The sequence below is a fragment of the Cervus canadensis genome, chromosome 24, assembly GCF_019320065.1.
Source record: "Cervus canadensis isolate Bull #8, Minnesota chromosome 24, ASM1932006v1, whole genome shotgun sequence".
NCBI classification, from domain to species: domain Eukaryota; kingdom Metazoa; phylum Chordata; class Mammalia; order Artiodactyla; family Cervidae; genus Cervus; species Cervus canadensis.
In genome coordinates, this window is record NC_057409.1 from 6168730 (window position 1) to 6186160 (window position 17431).

The 17431-nt window shown below is 47.0% G+C and overlaps 1 protein-coding gene across 11 annotated transcripts in view; it reads right to left on the reverse strand.

Annotated features, from left to right (window-relative positions):
• Window positions 1-710: 710 nt before the first annotated feature.
• LUZP1 (leucine zipper protein 1) overlaps window positions 711-17431 on the reverse strand; it is a 104408-nt gene continuing 87687 nt past the window's right edge. For 7 of the 11 annotated variants that reach the window (XM_043445544.1, XM_043445543.1, XM_043445539.1 and 4 more), the window contains 2 exons: window positions 6315-9490; window positions 711-4644 (listed from right to left, as the gene is read on the reverse strand). In XM_043445544.1, coding sequence (XP_043301479.1) covers window positions 4489-4644; window positions 6315-9371 — 3213 coding nt within the window. In that variant the 5' untranslated portion in view covers window positions 9372-9490 and the 3' untranslated portion in view covers window positions 711-4488. The remainder of the gene's footprint in view (window positions 4645-6314; window positions 9491-17431) is intronic. The other 4 variants (XM_043445549.1, XM_043445548.1, XM_043445547.1 and 1 more) reach the window with 4 other exon arrangements.

Genomic DNA, 17431 nt, shown 5'->3' on the forward strand with positions numbered 1-17431 from the left:
TGTTTCTTCCAAAGGGCTCCTAACAGACTATGTTACCGGTTAAGTGTGGGTACATAATCTGCTTCAATAAATTGGATTTTACTCCTGTTAGTCAATTCTTTCCTAAGAATAGTTTAAATGAGGTTTTATCCTTAGTAAGATTTAAGGACCTTATAGTCTGACTAGAAGGTGGAGAGGGAGAGGGCATTTTCCCTAGGTGGAATGAATGACAACCATGGGAAAATTTGCATACCGGGATTAGGACAAGTGGTGTAACCATGACGTCAAGGTGAGAACAGGGAGTAGAAAGTATACTGACTTTGGAATACAACCTGTATTTGAACCCTGGCTTTGCCATGAACATCTGTTACCTCAGGGGCTTAGGTGTCTGATGTAGTGATATGTGCTCTTTAAAGAGTTTGTGTTATTTAATGATATAGGCAGCCTGGGAGATACAGATAATTGTTTTGTGTGTATTTGATGACAGATAAGCCTAAAAGTAAAATGCAGCAATAAAATAACTGCTTTGTGATTCTAACTCCACTTACGTGAGTGTGAGGAAACGTCCATAGCCTCAGCTGCGTTTCCAGCCCTTAACGGCATCTGTAATTGGCTGAGTATTTTCAGTAAAACACAGTGAAATACACTAGCTGCACCAGTGCATAGCAACAGTTGTACACAGACATGACATCAAGGAAAACGGCATCACTGACCCACACTCACACAGAGCATGTGGAAACTAGGGAGCTTTATTGGTTACATATTGTGCTGCAGAGCCAACAGACCGCATTAGAGCCAGAGGATACATGCAGACAGGCAGCTTCAACTATACACATGCACCCCAGGAGCCCTGAGTCACTGCTCACGGCTTTGCCCTGGTTTCCAGCGACAGGGTCTGGCCACCTTGGTCCCGTGCTTGGAGCAGGAATGTAAAAGAAGCTGCTGCACCCAGCCTCCAAGGGGCACGGGAGCGGCCAGAGGACCCGCCTGAGCGAGTGGGTGGAAACCAACACACTGATGCGTCCCCAGCCAGGGGGCCTATTAGGTAATAACAGTTTATTTGAGGGCTACTTCCCTGGCCCTCCCAATCTTTAAAATACAAAAAAAAGAAAAAATAGACTTTATTCTCTTAAAAATACATTCCATTCAGTACATGTTCTGAGCTGTGAAGCAGCAGGAAAATAGGGCCCCTTTCCTATGATCTTGGCTGTGAGGCTGTGAGAACCCTGTTCCCAACCTGGGGTATTTAAAGGGAATCCCTAAAAGCAGCTCTTCCAAAGCAGTCTTGTCAGAGTAACAATAAGCCCACACCAACAAAGGCAGCTGGGGACCCAGAGATGGGGTCACCAGTCCTTTCCTGGGAAGTGGGAGCACTTGGCACTAACCCACTGAATGTAAAGAAGTAAAACTGCCCCGAGACAAGTCCAAGATCAGTACAGACGCCCCCACCCCCATGAGAGGGTGAGGAGTTATGTGCAAGCTCGCCTGTGGCTGAGGTTGGGGTCCTTGGCCCACTGCAGCCCGTCCGCCACCCGTAACTGTTTCCTCGCCTCACAAGAGCAGGACAGCTACGGTTTCCCTGCCCACCATCCCCGTCCTTCCTTTCTCTGACTGTTCCGAGTGTCACGGGTGGTGAGACAGGCGGCAGCAGGTGGCGGAGACCAGCTCCTCGCGTGTAGCCAGCTCTGCCTCCAGCACCCCTTCCTCCAGCCGAGCAGCTCTTGGAGTGCCAGATTCCCCGACCCTCCTAGGAGCCTCCCACAGCCACACACCTGCCAGGAAAAGTCCGAGTCAGAGCCAGGCTGTGGAAGAGGCTGGTCGTAAAAAGTGGGTGTGTTGGCTGCGACAGTGGGAATATTTGGCTTGATAAGAATTATTCAACTACTAGGTCTCCCATTTGGAAGTTTCCTCCAGGACCTCTGATGGTGAGGTCCGGGGCCAGACAGTCACGCCTAGATTGCTTTTCGGAAACGGGCCTTCCAACTTTGGAATTTTGAGAGCCAGCCTTGCCAGCCATTTGAAGCCCGAGGAACTGCGTCTCTAGCCTTCACTTGCTATTACAAATAGTATTTTCTGCAATGGTGAGGACGTTTAAAAATAAAATCTATTTTACAGCGGGCTCTAGAAAGTGTGCAGAATAAGGAAACAATATTTATCCTGAAATAATTGTACAATCAAACCCTATTGCACTCAGAGTTTAAGTCAGCAGCCCCAGCAAGAGGGCCCCACAGCCGTCCCTCTCCCACAGAGCATTCTGGGCGGTGGCAGACGCTGGTGCCGCTGAGCTGGGGAAAGATCCAGACTTTGGCACCAGGAGCTGTATACAGCACCAGAATCCAGGGCTCCAAACGCCCAGAGAGAAGAATGACTGGCGAGACCTCTGCAGGCACGTCTGGCGCCTGTTTCCACCCGCAAAGAGCCACAGACCCAACTTCCTACAGTCTCAGTTGATGACCACACAGGTCTGATTTCCTCTGGACTTGAAGGGTTGCTGACCAGTGAAGAATGGCAGGGAGGCTACAAGTGAGGGGTTGCAGCCTTGAGCCAGGAAAAGCAGCAGGAAGAGATTCTGAAAACAGCATCTGAGGCAGCAATGAGGAGAAAAGGCAAACCACATTACAACCCTTAGATTGGCAAAACTCCGGGAAATGGGAGTATGAGCAAAACACTCCTGTCCGTCAAAGTCAGGGAGGTGCTCCCCACGCCCCCTCCAGGTCTGCCAGGCCTGGCGCCAACGAGGGAGGGGCGAGTGCTGGTCCCCACCCCGAGTGGGGGCAGAGAAGACGCGAGGAGCACTGGGTGGGAGTCCGTGGCCTGCTGCGCGGCCCTGGGCAAGGCTGGTGTTGAGAAGGGCCACAGAGACCACCTCACCCAGCCCTTCCGTTTCACAGACTGGGAAAGCAGGCCAAGGTAACTTCTCTGAGTTCATCCTCTCGACATTAAAACACAGGAAACTGGAAAGAATAAGGCCCAGAAAAACAAAGGCAGTGGGAAGGACACATGTAAACCCATTTGGTTAATACCTTCCAACAGTGAGAATTACCCCCCCTACAGGGTGGAAACAAAACTTAAAATGCCAGGTTTACGACCCTCAGAGACCATTTTAAAGAACTAATTTTATAGATAAGGAAACTGAGGCCCCAAGAGGACAATGATTTGCCCAAGGTCACACAGGAGGGAAGTGTAAAGCCATGAAGAAAATTCAGCTTTCTCAACCTTGACTCCAATGCCATCTGTCATTATGAAGGAACAGTGTTGGCTTCATAAAGGCAGCCTTTGAAAAGGGATCCCTTTGAACTGAGAGAATGCTATAGAAAAAGCAGTGCGAAGAATATATGGTTCTTCCCCACGGGATTGGTATAAGGAAACTGTAATCAATTTTTATTTATGTGGCTTCCTGAAAGGTTTGCTGCATTCTGAATTGTATAAACCTGGGGCTCTTGATGGGCACGTATTACCTTTCCTCCAATGAAGTCATCACAACGATCGTTGGTTTGCAGAACTCATGGGCCCGCTTCTGGTAGGAATGCATCAACTTGGTAAAGTGCGATACCTCCTCCACAGGGATCAGGAGGATGAACAGAGTCCACGCCTTTTTCATGGAGCTATTGCTTTATGGAGTGACTAAAGGGAAACTGCTTCTTCCTGTCCACTTTCCCCCACGCTGGCACTTCCTAGAAGGTAGAGGATGCTGGGTCTGGCCCAGTGGAGTCTGGGAATATTCCAGAGGAGGAGATAACGCAGCAGCTGCAGGGGAGGTACAGGCCAGGCCAGCAGCACAGTTGGCGGCCAGGGAGGGAGACGCGTGAGGCTCGTGCGCTTCCAGGTGCCTTTGGAAGGTGAGCAGAGAGCCGGGGTTGGCGGGGAGGGATGATGCCATTCCAGTAGGCAGGGTACCCGTGTGCTCTGCCCCCGGAAAACAATGGTCAGCCAGGGGGACAAGTCAGAGAAACGTCAACCTAAAGGGTAGTTCCGTAAACGCTTAGAGGCGACACAGATCTCTCTCACTGTAAAAGTCTGAGGAGCTCCACCGGGGAAGAAACGGAGGCCCCCCAGATGGAGCTGATGGCTGGTGGGTGCGCAGGCCCCTTGGGCAAATGATGAGTGAGCTGGATGCGGTGAGGATACTAAGGAATCAGAACGTTAACCACACAGAAGGGGTTGCCCAACGACACAACCCACCCAGGAGCTGGGAGGAGATTTGGCTGCTGTTGTGTGGTGGGGATCCAAGGGGTTCTCTAGATCTTTCCTCATTTGGGGGCCGGACTGGCCCATCCTACCCGGGGCACAGGGACAAGGAGAGAAAACTCATGCATCAGGGAAGGCTGGGCCCGGGTGACCATGTCCCACGTGTAGTTTCTGATCCCCTCTGGCCAACTGGCAAGCAACAGGGCACAGCCGGGCTCTCCGGCACAGTCTCCCAGCCATGGCCTGGCTCCTTCACAGGGCACAAAGGTGGATGAGCTGAGAAGCAGGGGCAGAGGAGACGGCAGGCGTCGCCCGGCCGGCTCAGTTGTCCTCGGCACAGGGCCTGGTGGGCCGCAACCGCTCCTCAGCCCGCGTGCGCCCGGGCTCCGTCGGCCCCTGCTTCACGGACAGTTCAGACCTCTCGAGGGAGTTGTGCAGTCGCCTGTAGACGCTGAGGGTGCAGTCGTCCCCTTCCTCCTGTGCCAACAGGACGAAAGTCAGCTACGCAGGACAACCCAAGTGAGGAACGAGATGCCCGCACACCCAGCCCCGTGGTCCTTCCCAGCAGGGGGAGATGGGGTACAGAGAGCCCACGGCAGAGCTGGAAAGGGGAGGCCGGCAGACAAGCTCCCGTGGCCAGCTCTGAGCTGCTCAGGGCTCCCGAGGTAGACTGGAGGCTCACAGCTGAAGGGGAACCCCAAGATGGACCGCACCAGAAGCAGGGGCACTGAGGTGGGGCCCCCAATAGGGGCCAGCAGTCCTGGAGGGCTGCAAACGCAGGCTGCCTGCCTCTCGGGGTCAGAGCCATGTGCTCGGTGGACAGGCAGGGAGGTGTGAGAAGGAAGATGGCCAGCGCTTATCCGACTTCCCGCCCACAAACTACCAAAGGCTCACAGGCCTTTCCTACCGGATCCCGTACGTGCCCTTCACCCTACACTTTTCAGACAACCAAAGCTTCAGCTTCATCCAACTTTCTCCACTCCTTGCAGAATTCTGCCTTTCGAATGCTCTTGTTGGTCCTCCCACCCAAGCAAATGCAGATCAGAGAATGCAAGTGTGAGCGAGAAGGTCCAGCTGGCAAGGCAAACGAGCACTGGGTTTAGAGATCAGAATTGTGGATTCAGATCTTAGCTCTTCCGGTAATTCTGCTGGGTGGCCTTGGGTGAGGCACCTTGTGTCTCTGACCCTCAGCTTCTGTGTCTGAAACACAGGAATAATATCACCGCCCCCCACAGACCCCAGGGCTGCTGGAGAGAATGAATGGGACGCTGGGTAGAGAAGTGCTGTCCGGTATTGAGTACCCTGTAAAGACTCCCAGGGCTTTTTAACCCAACACAGTCACCCCCTGCCTTTTAAAAGAAGGGAACAATATCTTGGGTCGAAGATGTCTTTCTTCATCACAGGACTCACATCTGAAAGACACTGCCGGGGGCTTCCCACCACATGCTGATCTGGCCTCGGACCCTCGGGTAAGGGGAGATTCTGGATCTGTCTGTTCAGTAACAGGCCACACAGAGCCAACCAGCCCTGCCCTCAGACTGGCGGTATAACGGGCTAGACAGACACGGGGGATAAAGAGTGATGCTCAGGCGCAAAGCCTATCACCATAGGCCCAGGGTAAGCCCTAGCTCTCCTCAGCCCCTACATGCCAGCGGCTGGCAAAACTCTGCAGTCTAACCTGAGGTAGCCAAAGCGCTCCCTGCCTCGGCCCGCCTCTGCCTACAGAGAGGGCGCGGGGCTCGTTTCACCAGCGCCTCCCAGCAGCCTGCGTGCCCCTCTGCAGGGCCAGGAGCCGAGCGCCTCTGGCTGCTCCGGCAAACCGCGAGAAGAGGCCGCATCTCTCCTCTTCTGTACCCTTCATGTATGGGGGCAAACGGAAAAGACAAATTGGGAAAAGAGGTTTTGGAAATTCATGCTGCTCTCTGCCCAATACATTCTGCAAGGTACTGCCCTCTTCTTTCCAGCCCAGTCCACCTTATGTTCAGCAGTCCTCTGAACCACGCAGTTCTTGCTCAGTGTCTCCTAACCCCAAAGTCTCCAGCATCCCGAGTCACACAGGCCGGGGGAAAGGAGAACCAAGAAGAAAGCGCAGGAGAGAAGGGCAAAGGTGGGAGGAGAAGGGGGCAACGGGGAGAAGCGGGACCTACCATGCTCACCGAGTGGTTCCAGGCCTCAGCTGGGACGGCGTCCCCTGCCCGACTCCGCCGCGCGAACACCTCCGACACAGTGAGGCTGCTGTGGGTCCTTCTGCAGGCGAGCTCGGGGGCATCCCCAGAGGTGCCGCTCCTTCGAGTGCCCTGCTCAGAAAGGTACGAGCCGGGCTGCTCAAAGTCTGAACAGTCTGTGGACGATCTCTGGGTGTGGAGGTTGGGAGACTCCGCGTGTTTACCTACCCGACCTGGGGAGTCTTCTGAAGAGTTCACGTCTCGTCTGCTCTTCCAGGCGTTGCGCACAGTGACGTGTCTGGCATCCGAAGCGCCCGCTTCTGAAGGCGCACTGTGGCTCTTCCACCTGATCGTCTCCGCTGTGGGCGCGTGGCTGCTCCTCTCCACGGGGTCCGACGGCTTGATTATAATGCTGCTCCGAGAGACCACAGTTTCCGGCCTGTTCTTCGGGGACCCATCTCCCGTTCTCTCCGCTTCGCTGAACTGCAGGGTGATGTCGTGTTTGTGGATGGAGAGCTCAAAGGGGGCGCTGACGTGGTTGCTCACTGAGGTGGGCTCCGGCAGCCCCACCTGGATGTTGCCGGTGGACGTGTGCCTCTCCCGCGGGGCCTCACCCGGAGCGGCTCGCGGGCTTCCACTGTCCGAGGGGTAGATAGTTATGCTGCTGGTCACTTTGTTTGGCCCTGGTCTGGAAGCAGATTTCTGTTTTTCCAATGCGGCCTCAGTTCCAGATCCTCCCATGATTTTTTTCACATCCTTATCAATGATGACAGGTTTGATGATGGCTCTAGACCGCAAGGCCTCTCTGGGGCTGAAGGGCCGCTGGCTTTTTGCCCCGGGGCCGTTGGCCTCTGGGAGCTCCATGGCATTGGTGGAGGCTCTGACAGCTTTCCCAGATTCATTTTCTGTTCCCACGTCTTTATCATTCTCAAACAGGGAGGCTCTAACCCCCCGGGATTTGGCCTTTTCTCTCGCGTGGGGCTGCTGCGGGGGTTCTGGCTCTGGAGTGATGGTCGTGTTCACCAACTTGGCAGTAACAAGAGACACCACGTCCATGTCATCGTCCGAGTCTGGCTTCTCTCTGCCACTGGACTTGGTGACTCGACACCTCAGGGCCTCATGCTGACTACTGTCTTCCATCACAACTGCCACAGGTTGTTCAACTCCTTCTTTACTTGAGGTTGAAAAGCCCTGAAGGATGTTCTCTTGGCTCCTGGAGCTATACGGATACTTTGATAGAGGTGGAGTCTTGGAACTGGGGAAACTGGTGTCAGCCTCCAGGCCACTGGCCGCCTTTTTCCCCTTAGAGAGCCCTTCTGAGGAAGATCGTCGCGATGTGGCCAGGGCTCCAACGGCTTTAGAGCTGCCAGAATCTGCAGCCGGCGTTGTTTGACTCCCACTGCCAGGCACATGCCCCCTCTTGCCAAAGGGGGCCTCAGTGGAGGTGTCGGAAGCCTTGTCACCTCTCCCCAGCACGTCATTGGAAACAGATCCATGGGTGTTATCACTAAACGTTCGTGTTGCCTTCTCTACTTTTCCCTTCAACCCACTCTCAGCACCTGGCTTGGGAGCGCCCTTCCAGCCCTTATTGTGCTCCTGAGCGGCCGGCGGGTAGCGGCTGAGCACCGACGGCTGCTCCCTGGACTTCTTCCCTTCGCTCTGCGAGGAGCCAGACGTGAATCGATCTTCGGCTCTCCTCGTCTCCTGAGCCCCACTGTCTGCACCTGGCCCTGCGTGGGAAGCTTTGGCTGCCCTCCTGCTGGTAAAGCTGGGAGAGGAAACCTGCCTGTTGTTCAGAGGGTTTTCATTGTTGAGAGCCAATTCCCTGTTCCGGTGCCTTTCCCGCTTATGCTGAGGGGACAGTTCCCGGGCCGTGTGCTTCATTGATGCCTCATTCCCATGGCCTCTAAGCTTAGTCCTCTCATGCCTGCCTCTGCTGGAGAGGAAAGCGTCTTCCCCTTCCACCTCCCCGTTCTCTAATTCTTTCTGTTTCTTGATTTGTAGCTTTATCTCCTCCAGCTGGCTGGCTAAGAGTTTGTTTTTATTTTGTTCACTTAGGTAATTATCCTGAAGATCATTATTTTTGGCCCTCATTTTCTTAAGCTCTTCCTCCAAAGATTCAAAATGTTTGATCTGTGTCTTAAGTTTCTCAATCTCTTGGTTAAGGTCTTTTACTTTGTTGTCTTCCTGATTTCGGTTCTTTTCATTTTCTGACTTGTTTCTTGTTTCATTCTCGGCCTGCTTCAGATAGTCCAGAGCGCCCTTCCTTCTTGATTCTTTGGACGGCAGTGTGGAAGAGATCCCATCTTCAATCCGCAGGTCGTTCCTCTCCAGAAGATTAGAAGCATTCCTGGCGTAATCCCGGTTTATTTTTTTGTTCTGCTCTAATTTCTGAGTAAGCTCTCTTATGAGTTTCTCGTTTTCCTTCTCCTTTTCATTCCAGTGTTTCCTCTCGCTGACGAAGCTCAGAGTGAGTGACTTCAGCTTCTCTAACTCGGACACTAAACCCTGCTCGGTCTTATCCAGCCGGTCCTCGGAAGACTCCAGTTCTTTCACTTTGACCCGGAGCATCTCCAGCTCCGAGGAGATCTTCTTCGTCAGGTTTCTCTCCTCATTCAGGCTCAGACAGAGCTGGGTGCAGTCATTCTTACTCCTGCTGAAGGCCTCCTCTAGCTTCTCCAGTTCCGCCATCCGTTTCTGAAGCCGCTCAATCTCAGATTTCAGCTCCCGGGTGAGGTTTTCCTCCTCTTCAAGCTTCTCCTTCATCAGCTGACAGAGGTCCTCTGCTCTCTTGATTTCCTCATCTTTGCCTTCAATCCTCAGCACTCGCTGGCGCAGCACTTCAATCTCGGCTAACATGCTGGAGTTGCTGCCTTCTGCCTGAATCACCTTGTCCTGGAGGTCCAGGAGCTCATCCTCTGCTTTCTGGAGGTTTTTTGTGGCTTCCTCCAACTCATCAAGGCGGCGGCTTAGACTCTGTAACTTGAACCGCAGGTGGCGGCTGGAAGCAGTGTCTTTGTAGCTTGTAAACTCAGCCATGTCTACTGCCAGCCAATGTGGGCTCCCAGAGGCAACCAATTCCACTCGAGGGGATGAGAAACGGTTACCTTTCTCTTGGCATCCACAACCTTCTTTGGCAGTTGGAGACCATTCTCAGTCTACAGAAGAAAGCAGAAATCATGTTAGGCAGCAAATCTAAAGTCTCCACTTCAGCTCCCAGTTGTAAGAGTTCCCATATGTAATTCTTGAGCCTAGAACATGGTAAGTATTCAAATTTACTGAATGACTAAATCTGACTAAACCTGCAGGAAAACACTGGTTCTTTATGGCTGATGCCTAGTTTCACCCTAATGAAGAACGCCACCAATGGCAGCATAGCAAAAAGACACAGAAAAATGCCTCATTCACATGACCAATTGTTCCATATTCAGGAAGCAAACTCCCAACCTAAGGAGGATAAAAATAAAATCTGCACTTACACATCATAAGGATACAGCAAAATACCACAAGATCTTTTTAAAAGCAATAAGTTGGGGGGAGAAAGGGAAAATATTCTGTGAAGAAAGAAATAACAACTGCACTGGATTCTCAGCAGAAACTTTTAAGTGGGTGTCAGTAGAAGATAATAAGACATGATAATAATATCTTTAAAAAGTTCTAAGAGAAAATAACTGTAACCGAGAAGTAAATAACCCAGAGGAACTATGAAAAAAAGATAAAATAAGAGACAGTTTTTGAGACTAAGAAGAAAATAAAACCTTAAGTGTTTATTATTAACAGACCATCACAGAAAGATCGATTTATGGATATACTTCAAAATATAGAAACTGACCACTTAAAGAAGGCATGAGATGCAAGACAGAAAAGAAATTAACCTGAACTCAAGCAATGATTCAGTTAAACAATAAAGATCAACTGAGGACTGACTGGGGCGAAGAACAGGATAAAACCAAAGTGGAACTAAAACACTAAACAATAATAACATGTAAGTCATAAAGAGAGAAATCAGAATTCAAGTGTTCTTAAAATGTTATATTCTTTGGGAAGAGGACAGTGCCATTACAACTAACCTCAGACCCTGTTAAGAATAGATATTAATCACATATCTGCTAAGGTATTAATAGGCAGAATATAAAAAGAACTCCTAAACTTAACAACAAAAAAGAACCTGATTTTAAAATGGGCAGAGGATTTGCATAGACATTTCTCCAAAGATGATATCCAAAGATGACTACTATCAAAAAAACAAAAAGTATACAGACATGAAGAACTAGAACCCTTATACACTGCTGCTGGGAAAATGCTGTATGAAAAAACATGATGGTTTCTCAAAAACTTAGAAGCAGAATTACCATATGATCTAGCAATTCCACTTCTGGGCATATATTCAAAAAAATAAAAGAATGACCTCAGATACTTGCACACCTGTTTTTGGGGTTTCCCCCCCACCTCGTGGTGGCACCATACCACATAGCTTGCAGGATCTTGATTCCTCAACCAGAGATCAAACCCCAGGCCCCCACCAGAAGCACAGAGGTGCAGAGTTCTAACCACTGGACCACAAGGGAATTCCCCATACCTGTGATCATAGCATTTTTCACAAAAGCCAAAAGGTGGAAGCAACCTAAGTGTGCACCAGTGGATGAATGCGTACACAACATGTATATACATACCATGAAACATTATTCAGTCTTAAAAAGGAAGAAAATTCTGATACGTGCTACAACATGCAACATGGATGCACCTTGAGGACACTGTACTAAGTGAAATAATGCTGTCACAAAAGACAAAGTATTGTACGATTTTACTTACATGAGGTATCTGAATAAGTCTTCCCTGGTGGCTCAGACAACAGAGAATCTACCTGCAGTGCCGGAGACCCAGATTCAATCCCTGGGTCAGGAAGATTCTCTGGAGAAGGAAATGGCAACCCACTCCAGTATTCTTGCCTGGAGAATTCCACGGACAGCAGAGCCTGGTGGGCTACAGTTCATGGGGTCGCAAAGAGCGAGACACAACTAAGCAACTAACACTTTCACTTCACTGAAATAGTCAGATTCATAGAAATGAAATACAATGGTGATTGCCAGAGGCTGAAGGAAAGAGGAAATAGGGACTTGTTCAATGGGTATAAAGTTTCAGTTCTGCAAGATAAAAAATGTTCTAGATATTGGTTGGACAACAATGTGAATATATACATAACACTAATAAAGCTTACATTTAGAAATGGTTAAGATGACACACTGTATGCATTTTTTGCCAAAATAAAAAATATTTTTTTTAAATGTTAAGGCACAAAAGAAGTAAAAAGCATAGAGGAGGGCAGACTTTCAGTTTTGGGCCCAGCATGTAAGGAGCTTCTAAAACCATCACTTCTTCCTGACGATAAAAAGCTGAAGAAACAAAATCAACAACTCTCCTCAGATCCATCAGAGAACTGAGGCCTCAGAGAAAACCGCTTCCCCCAAGTTAGACAGACAAGCTGATACAGAGAATCACAGTTTACCACAGCATAAATGCCTAAGTGGAAACCTCCATGGGAACTAGTACCAGAGTAGGAAAACCTAAACTGCACTGACAAACTGCAGTTTTGTCAGCGTGGACACCTTCGGGAGGCAGAAGAACAGGCAGCTTGTCTCGGGTTTTTGGGGGGAGGTGGGGAAAGATGCGCCACACTTTTGTGAGCTGTATCTCCAGGTCCCCACAGTGAAGATGGGAGGAAAATCCCCTTGCGCTGCCAGCTGGAGGAGGGTAAAATTAACCATTATGGAAGCAGTGTCACAGCTACTGGAGTCTTATCCAAACCTACCCGACCTGGGGGATGGGAAATGCCTAACTCCTGCCCCCTCTAACGTTCTACATGGAGGAAGGAATACGCCCAACTCAAGCCCCCCTGTATCACCCAGGGGTGGGGCAGGGAGAGGGGTGGCGTGTGGACCTGACAATGAGAAGCATGTGTGAAATTCACAGCCCGGGGGCCTGAGGCTCACTAAAAACTCAGACCTAATCATGGAACAAGAGAATACTTCCCCTACACCTGACCACCACATCACTGAAGGCCTACTCACCCAAGTTCTTTTTACCCATCATGTTCGGCTTTCAACACAAATTACAAAGTGTACTAAAAACTAAAAATACAGTTTTTAAAGAAACAGAGCAACAATCAGAACCAGACTCAGGTATGGCAGAGCTGTTGGAATTATTAGAAATTCAAAACTATAATATGCTAAAGGCTCTAATGGAAAAAGTAGACAACATCCAAGAACATCTGGGTAAGGGAGGCAAAGAAATGGAAATTATAGTAAAGCATCAAAAGGAAATGTTAGAGGTCAAACTCACTAACGAATGAAGAACGTCGCTGACTGTCTCATTAGCAGACCAGACACAGCTGGTAGAGTCTCTGCACTTGAGGGTATGTCAGCAGAAACTTCTAAATCTGAAAAGCAAAGAGGAAAAAAAAAGGGGGGGGGGGATGGAACAGAATATCCAAGAAGTGTGGGATAACTACAAGAAGTTTAGCACAAGTGTAATGGGGATACCAGAAGAAGAAAGGAAGAGAAGAAAATTTGAAGCAATAATGACACAATTTCCCAAAACTGTCAGACAGCAAACCACAGATTCAGGAAGCTCAGAACACCATGCAGGATAAATACTAAAACAAAAGCCCCAAGGCATGTCATATTCACACTGCAGAAAATGAAAGATAAATGGGAAAAAATCCTGAAAGAACTCAGAGGAGAAAAATACCTAACCTATAGAAAAACAAAGTTAAGAAGTAACATCTGACTTCTCAGAAATCAAGCCCATGAGAAGACAGTAGAGTGAAATATTTTAAATGTTGAGAGAAAAACACTACCAATCTAGATTTCTGTACCCTACAAAATTGTCCTTCAACGGTGAAGATGAAATAAACACTTTCTAGGACAAATAAAAATTGAGGGGATCTGTTGCCAGTAGATCCACCTTACAAGAAATGTTAAAAGAAGTTCTTCAGTGAGAAGGAAATGATATATGACAAAAACTTAAGACTACATTAAAAACAAAAAAAGAGCATTAGAGAAGGAATGAGTATGAGTAAAATAAAACTTGATTTCTTCTATTCTTGATTTATCTAACAGATAATTTGTTCATAATAATAGCAATACTGTATTCAAGTGGTTATAGTGTATGTGTAAGTAAGTGAATCACAGCAATGATAGGAGAGAGGAATCAGGAATACTTTGTTATTATAAGGTACTTGTACTACCTATAAATGTACACTCAAACAGGGAAACCACTAGAAAAAAAGTTTTAAAAGTTTAATTGATATGCTAAGAAAGGAGAGAAAATGGAACCATATTAAATGTTCAACTAAAACCACAGAAGGTAGAAAGTAGAAGACAAAAAACAAGAGAAACAGAAAACAGTAACAAACATGGTAGATACTAAGCCAACAAAATAAATAATCATTTTAAATACCAACAGTCTAAACACATTGATTAGAAGACAGACTATTTGAGTGGATCAAAAAATTAAGACTTGAACATGCTGTCTACAAAAGCCCACTTTAAATTTTAAGAAAGATACAGTTTAAAAGTAAAGAGATGGAGAAAGATACACTATCTAACACTAATCAAAAGAAAGCTGGAGTAGCTACATAAATATCAGATAGCAGATTTCAGAACAAGGAATGTTATCAAGGGCAAAGAGGGAATATCACATAACGATAAAGGGTCAATTCTCCAAGAAGACCTGACAGTCCTTAATGTGTGTGTGCATCAAAATACGTGACGTAAAAAATGATGGAACTGCAAGAAAGAGATAAATCAAATTACTATAGCTGGAGCGTTCAACACCTGTCTATCATAAGTGGACAGATCCAGCAGGCAGACAAGTAGTGTAAGGACGCAGCTGAACTCAGCAATACCATCAATCAATGGGATACAACAGACATCTACAGACTATTTCATACAACAGAATAAACATTCTTCTCAAGTCTACATGAAACATTCACCAAGACAGACTATATTCTGGGCCATCAAATATACCCGAACAAATTTAAAAGAATACAAATCATACAGTGTCTGCTCTCAGACCACAATGGAATGAAACTAGAAATCAATACCACAAAGATAGCTGGAAATCCAAAATACACTAAAAATTTCAAGTATTGGAAAGGAATGAAAATGAAATCAACTTTATTAACAGTTGTGGAGTGTAGCAAAAGCAATGCTTAGGGTCAAGTTTATAGCACTGAATGCAAATGTTAGAAAAGAATAAAGACTTACAATCAATAATCTAAGCTCCTATCTTAGGCAATCTAAGCTCCTATCTTTTTCTTAGAAAAAGAAGAACAAATTAAAATCAAAGTAAGCTGAAGAAAATAATAAAAATTAGAGTAGAAATCAATAAAACTTAAAAATCATTAGAAAAAAAATTCAATGAAACCAAAAGCTGACTTTCTAAAAATACCAATAAAAACAACCAGCTTCTTGCCAGGCTAAATTAAAAAAAGAGACAGAGAGAGTGAAAACACAAATTACTCATATCAGAAATAAAAGAAGGACATCACTACAGATCTCACTGATAATAAAGGAATATTATGAACAACTCTATATACACAAATTCAATAACTATACTTGAAACAGATCAATTTCTTCAGAGACACAATCCACCAAATTCACACAACCTTAAACAGGATTTTCAAATCTCTTACAATTATACAGTGGAAGTGACAAATAGATTTAACAGATTAGGTCTGATAAAGTGCCTGAAGAACTACGGGCGACGGTTCGTAACATTGTACAGGAGGCGGTGATCAAAACCATCCCCAAGAAAAAGAAACGCAGAAAGGCAAAATGGTTGTCTGAGGAGGCCTTACAAATAGCTGAGAAAAGAAGTGAAGTGAAGTGAAAGTCGTTTAGTTGTGTCAGACTCTTTGTGACCCCCACCCCCGCCCCATGGACTATATACAGTCCACGGAATTCTCCAGGCCAGAATACTAGAGTGGGTAGCCTTTTCCTTCAACAGGGCTAAAGGCAAGGAGAAAAGGAAAGATACACCCATCTGAATGCAGAGTTCCAAAGAATAGCAAGGAGAGATAAGAAAGCCTTCCTCAGTGATCAATGCAAAGAAATAGAAGAAAACAATAGAATGGGAAAGACTAGAGATCTCTTCAAGAAAATTAGAGATACCAAGGGAAATTTTCATGCAAAGATGTGCACAATAAAGGACAGAAATGATACGGACCTATCAGACGCAGAAGATATTAAGAAGAGATGGCAAGAATACACAGAAGAACTATACAAAAAAGATCTTCATGACCCAGATAACCACGATGCTGTGATCACTCACCTAAAGCCAGACATCCTGGAGTGTGAAGCCAGACATCCTGGAGTGTGAAGTCAAGTGGGCCTTAGGAAGCATTACTATGAACAAAGCTAGTGGAGGTGATGCAATTCCAGCTGAGTTATTTCAAATCCTTAAAAATGATGCTGTTAAAGTGCTGCACTCAATAAGCTAGCAAATTTGGAAAACTCAGCAGTGGGCACAGGACTGGAAAAGGTCAGTTTTCATTCCAATCCCAAAGAAAGGCAACGCCAAAGAATGCTCAAACTACCACACAATTGCACTCATTTCACACGCTAGCAAAGTAATGCTCAAAATTCTCCAAGCTAGGCTTCAACAGTTCTCTCTTGAACAGAGAACTTCCAGGTGTTCAAGCTGGATTTAGAAAAGGCAGGGGTCAAATTTCCAACATCCACTGGATCATAGAAAAAGCAAGAGAATTCCAGAAAACATCTACTTCTGCTTCACTGACCTTACACTAAAGCCTCTGAGTGTGTGGATCACAACAAATTGTGGAAAATTCTTAGAGATGGGAATACCAGACCACCTCACTTGACTCCTGAGAAACCTATATGCAGGCCAATAAGCAACTGGACACTAAATAACGGAATGTTTCAAAACTGGGAAAGCAGTATGTCAAGACTATATATTGTCACCCTGCTTATTTAACTTATATGTAGAGCACATCACACGAAATGCCAGGCTGGATGAAGCACAATCTGGAATCAAGATTGCCAAGAGAAATATTAATAACCTCAGATATGATGATGATACCAACCTTTTGGCAGAAAGCAAAGAGGAACTAAAGAGACTTTTGATGAAAGTGAATGAGGAGAGTGAAAAGCTGGCTTAAAACTCAACATTTCAAAAAACTAAGATCATGGTATCCGGTCCCATCACTTCATGGCAAATAGACGGGGAACCAGTGGAAACAGTGAAAGTGAAAGTTGCTCAGTTGTGTCCAACTCATTGTGACTCCATGGACTATACAATCCATGGAATTCTCCAGGCCATAATATTGGAGTGGGTAGCCTTTCCCTTCTCCAGGGGATCTTCCCAACCCAGGGATTGAACCCAGATCTCCCACAATGCAGGTGGATTCTTTACCAGCTGAGCTACAAGAGAAGCTCAAGAATTCACTAGAGTGAGTAGCCTATCCCTTCTCTAGCAGATCTTCCCAACCTGGGAGTTGAACCGGGGTCTCCTGCATTGCACGGTAACAGTGACAGACTTTATTTTCTTGGGCTCCAAAATCACTGCAGATGGTGACTGAAAGTGAAGTCACTCAGTCATGTTCAACTCTTTGCAACGCCATGGACTGTAGCCTATCAGGCTCCTCCATCCATGGAATTTTCCAGGTGAGAGTACTGGAGTGGGTTGCCATTTCCTTCTCCAGGGGATCTTCCTGACCCAGGGATTGAACCCAGGTCTCCTGCATTGCAGGCAGATGTTTTTACCTTCTGAGCCACCAGTCACAGATGGTGACTGAAGCCATGAAATTAAAAGATGCTTGCTCCTTGGAAGAAAAGCTATGACAAACCTAGACGGCATATTAAGAAGCAGAGACATTACTTTGCCAACAAAGGTCCATCTAGTCAAAGCTATGGTTTTTCCAATATTCATGTATGAATGTGAGAGTTGGACCATAAAGAAGGCTGAGTGCCAAAGAATTGATCTTTTCAAACTGTGGTGTTGGAAAAGACTCTTGAGAGTCCTTTGGACTGCAAGGAGATCCAACCAGTCAATCCTAAAGGAAATCTGTCCTGAATATT